The sequence below is a fragment of the Centruroides sculpturatus genome, unplaced genomic scaffold (genome assembly GCF_000671375.1).
Source record: "Centruroides sculpturatus isolate CEXI.00-Female unplaced genomic scaffold, Cexi_2.0 scaffold27, whole genome shotgun sequence".
NCBI lineage: Eukaryota > Metazoa > Arthropoda > Arachnida > Scorpiones > Buthidae > Centruroides > Centruroides sculpturatus.
In genome coordinates this window covers 1,361,280-1,366,656 of record NW_019384318.1, presented here as the reverse complement: position 1 = coordinate 1,366,656, position 5,377 = coordinate 1,361,280, and the positions used below count along the sequence as shown (strand labels likewise).

The 5,377-nt window shown below is 33.9% G+C and overlaps 1 protein-coding gene across 1 annotated transcript; it reads right to left on the bottom strand.

Moving 5' to 3' along the window:
* Window positions 1-3,629: 3,629 nt before the first annotated feature.
* On the bottom strand, window positions 3,630-4,070 carry LOC111624171. Its single transcript, XM_023366980.1, has one exon. The coding sequence runs from the start codon at window positions 4,068-4,070 to the stop codon at window positions 3,630-3,632; it is 441 nt and encodes a 146-aa protein (XP_023222748.1).
* Between the last annotated feature and the right edge of the window lie 1,307 nt (window positions 4,071-5,377).

Below are 5,377 nucleotides of genomic sequence, written 5' to 3'. Positions count from 1 at the left end.
CCCATGTAATTAGTATATTAGTATATCGCTATTAACCTATTTTGCGTTGAATTTTCATCGATGTTAAGCCTAACAAAAATTTTTTAAAATAATAATCGTCGCTATTGTATCGTTAAAAATTAGAAAATTAAGCCTCGTTTAAATACTGGCTCCCTTTCATGGTCGAGCCAATGTTGCCAGCTAAAACACGTAAAAATAATATTAAAGTAGCCAAGATATAGCCAAATATTGTAGCGCCACATCACTAGCGGACATTTGAATTTGCCTACTAGAACGGTCGGTTAACCGATGTGACGGTTAATCGGGGGTCGGATAATCGATGCTCTACTGTATATCAATCAACAGATAACTAATGAGATTTTCTATATTAGTTCTTAATTTCATAATATAGCATTTTAATTGTTTAATATATGCATAATTTTATCTCAGATGCCAGAAGAAACGAAAATGGAAGAATATTCAACGCATTGAACAGTCATACATCCGAAATTCACATTGATAAAGCATGAGTTTCTGTAGTATATTTACTGCAACTAACCGACGAAGAGAAGGGCAAAGAATCTTCAGCAACAGATGGAAACCATTAATAATCTGTATGAAATGTTTAGGTTTGGGTTTGGAAAAAAAATTTTCTATGTACACCATCCTAATGCTAATTTCGGCTAAAATATATCCAATTTTCTATTTTTACAATGGTATTGTAGTAAATGCTAAGCAGCAAGCATCTACGATCAAATGGTTTATATTTCTTTACTTTTTATTTCCTCTGATCATGCACCTCTTTTCTTTGTACTATTTTCACGTGACTAAAAAGCTTATCGTATCCAAAATTAAAAGCATTAAAGATATTTTACAATGTACAGAGGAATCCGAAAATATTCATAAATTTCTAATGTTCAAATGCTGTTTGATATGGATATTTTGCATAATTTTCAACATAGTAATTTTCTTTCGAGTGATTGAAGCTAACTCAAACTTGCCTAGTCAAATATCATTCTTAGCCAATACTTCTTTACAACAAGCAATTTTATTACATTTTCTCCCGATTCTTTGTTTTACAATATTTCATTTAATTCCGTACAACTTCTTGCTTCTTTTCTTCTCTTCGATATGCAAACAATTAGAAAATTCTCTTAATCACTTACACGGATTTATGTTTAAAGGATTCGATACAACAAAGTCTATTGTCGTGACTTCGTTAAAATATAAACAACTAGTAGAGGTCATAGACGAGATTCACCATATTTACTCACCCATACTGTTTGTCTGGTCAATTCTGGTTAGTGGAAATGTTATTTTTCACGTTGGAGTCTTTATTAATCAACCAATCCCCAATGTTTTAGATGCGGTAGTGTTCGTTTGCTTCCCTTGTTTTCAACTCTATTTGTTTTTCGACATCTGTTTCTCCTCTTCAAATGTAACTAAATCGGCTAGAAAAGTGGTTAACGCCATTTATAAAATATCTGTTGATTGCAGAGATAAGTCTGTTCAAACAATGGCATATCGATTCTCTATGAAATCCCTGCAAGATTTACCAAGATTTACGGCATGGGACATATTTTATGTGGATAGTAATCTAGTTGTGGCTATTATCAGTGTGACGTTCACTTATAGCATTCTTATGATCCAATTTTCTGATAAACACTAATCTTTGTAGCATTCTTATCCTATTCAATAACTGAATTTTCACGTGCCACGTCTGTAAGTTCGAGCAACTCGCATTGATCACATCCAATCCATCATCGGTGGAGTATGTGAAGATATTTTTCAACTAAGAAAACGAGGACAGTCTTATGCATGAGGATAATGAGGATCATGACCACTATGTATAATTATCGTCATTTACGAAATAATTCGGAAGTTTATCTTCAAAGTTCAAACAATATGATTCTATGTAAAGATTTATGTTGTATTATTAAAAATCTAGCAACAAGAGTTGCATAACTTTCCCGGCTGTTATGAGGTTTTATTTAAAAAACGTTTACATTATTAAGCAAGAAAAATAAAATTGTGTGTGGCGCCATCTGTTATTAAATTATATTATAAAAACATATTTTTAATTACTGTACTATAAAATGGCAAAGCTTAATTTTGAAAGTAGGGGTGAGTTTTATAAGAGAGTGTAAATATTAATAACGAATCAATTCTTCATTAAGCCCTACCCCTCTCGAGATATATGACCCCCTTTTATCTTCCCACCTTGTTGACCTTTTCCAACCAAAATTTAATAGCATCAATGCCCTCCATATACAAGTCACCATGCCAAAGTTCGTTTTCTAGTCTTTATCCCGTCCTGAGATATTAGCGAGGTTGCGGCCGACGTTTTCAACTCGAAAACGTGTACGTCGGACGTTCAGTACCGCCTTCCCGTAAGCCTAGAAGTTTGACGATGGTGTTTGGAACGTCAGTGGAATCATGCTCGACGTTCCAAACGCCATTGTCAAACTTCTAGTCTTACGGGAAGGCGGTACTGAACGTCCGACGTACACGTTTTCGCGTTGAAATCGTCAGCCGCAACCTCGCTATTAAGCGAAATAGACGTCCCCACCACACATACATTCACGGAATTTTTTTTTTTTTTTTTTTTTTTTTTTAGATTCAGAAAGTCTCAAAACGTGGAGATTTGCAAGAAAACTCTGAGGCTAAATTTGACACGATTCCAATATTTTCTCTTATATATATATAAGCCATTGATTGCGTATTTGTATATCCGTAATCTGTAACGGTATGCCTAAAACGTCCACTAGGGGCGCCCTAGCAATGATTTTAAATTAACAATAAATTATTTTTATTTGTAATAGGAATTTATTATTGATACGAATTTATTATTTATACCACGGAATGGTATAAATAATTATTATATGCCTTGATTAACCTTGTGCCGCACGTTTACAACATCCAGTGACTCACAAGTTAGTGAACGTCGAGCATTGACTCACGGGAAATTTGTTTAAAAAATGGCGGATACATTTAAAATCGAGGTTTACAAGAGAAGGTATATAAACAAATTAAACTATTTTAAAGTATTTATAGAATGTTTAATAACACTAGATTATTATTTTTAATTAACGTCGTGTCTCCCACCGTACGATATATAGAAATCCTGTTTGCTGTTTGTCTATTGATTTATTAACATTAGTATATACATATAAAGATATTGAAGCGTTTAATCAAAAAGAACCAAAAAAAAAATTAAGTTTTAACATTTTAATGCCAAATTATTACATTTTTTTAAAACTTTCTTCGCTCTGTGGGCACCAATATGGCCTTGTTTTATAATAGGTTCGGTCAGGCCGAGGATGTTTTTCCAGAAAAACATGTATAGAAACAAAAAAAATTTACGAATATGGTGGCTACTTTTCCTTCAAGCAAGAAATTTACAAATAGGAAATTTTAGTTTATTTATTTAAAAATAGAAAAATTTTACATTCATAAACGAAATTATGTATTCACACTTTAAATATAAAATGGTTTTCTAACATTTTAGAATTTTTAATATTTTTAGTACGTAAAAACAACTAAAAAAAATACAGGTAATTTCAGTTTGTACAAACGAAACAAACGTTTTACACGTTAGCATTAGACAGAATATAATACGTTGCACCTCCAAGATTGCTCTGCTCCTCAATTCATAATCTATCTAAACGCACGCGTGTACAAGCGCATTTAGTATGATTCAGAAAATTCAGAAAGATGGGTTCACCTCTATCGTACGTGCCATTAATAAGTAACTCGAACACTCTGAACGGAAGCGTGACCTTTTCGGTTTTCTTGGCGAGGCAAACCTTTCTGCTACTGTGGCAACACCCGGTGTCCTCCGAGCATCTGTGGAGTATGGCACAGTGAGGAACGTAGATTTTTTCCGGAGAAGTTCCCACCGGAATCAATTTGGCCACGGGTTTCGAGCAAGAACCTTCTCTGTGTACTTTCGCGTTGTATTTTTTGGCCATGGCGTTCAGGCGGTTACGTGGAATAACTTCGGAATTTTCGGGTGATTTCTCTCTTCTGGCAGTTACCTCGATGATGATGATTTGAACAACTAAACACAAGAATATCCGAGTGAAGAACATGATTCGCTTGTCTGATTTATTAACGGAACTCCGCAATTGGAAATTTTATCTTCGATTCTTTCGCCAAGACTCGAAATTCTGCGTAAAATAAATTATGGTTAATTATATTTCGTGAAACAATTATTACTCTAAAATAAATATTAATGTAGATATATATGAATATAAATATGGTTACTCGATAAAATAGGAAATCATAAGATATGCGTTTTAAAAATTGCATGCAAATTCACAATAAAACAACAGTAAAATGTCCAAATTTTAATATATATTAGGTAATGCACATGCAATACAATGTACTTACGTGTATTATTAGAATATTGTACTTTATTAACAGTGATGTAATTAATAGAAGTTTGTAAGCCGGGATAATATATATATATAAGAAGAATAAATATCCAGCGGACGGATCAAATTAGTTCATTATAGACTTCAATAACAAATATAGACAAAATCCGAGCTTTGCTAGGTTACACACAAAAATAAAGATCAACCGAAAACAACGCTTCCTGAAGATATATTAACCCGAAATTTACTTCTAACATATCTAAAGCTCACTCCTATTAGGGGGAGGAAGAAAGACAGCTTGGTCAGTAGAAAATTTGAGCAAGTTACATAAATAAAAAAAAGAATGGTTGGCAGTATTTTCCTTCCTTTGTTTCCTTTAGTCCTTAAAAAGAAAAGAGAAAGCACTATCGTTCCATTATCCAAACTCCAAAATCAATCATAACGTTAACAAGATTAAACACGAGAACTGACCACCTCAGTTTCTTTTCTCACAACTGAGCAACAAACCGCAACTCTTCCTTTCTCTACCTCTACGGGGGTCCAAAATCTGTCCGTGGGACCAGTCACGTTACTCTTTTCGGAAGTTCTGCCTTAGGTCAGCCCATACTAGTCAAAGCTTGTTAGATACACAAGACCGAAAATATCAGAAAAATACTTCTAGCAAATTCTGACAACAGTCATGTCGGTCATCTATGTAACTCCAAATCAGGGGAAAATATTTAAATTGAAATCACGTGATTTACATTCTAAACCGGAAGTTCGTATATAGAGGCCTCCGACTCCTATGCTTTGCATAATCTGGTGTCGACTTTTATCTATCTAATACCATTCTCGAGATTAAGACAGACAAATGAACGACAGTGAGAATTTATGGGGTTCTACCATTTTTAAAATTGCAGCCCCAAAAGAGAATTTTAATTAGGAAAAGATTTTTGGAAAATTTTAGTTTCCCATCTCCTTTCTTGGAGGTGCCAAGGTCCCTTGGCCCTCCTCCACGTGCGTCACTGTGCAGCATCATCAGA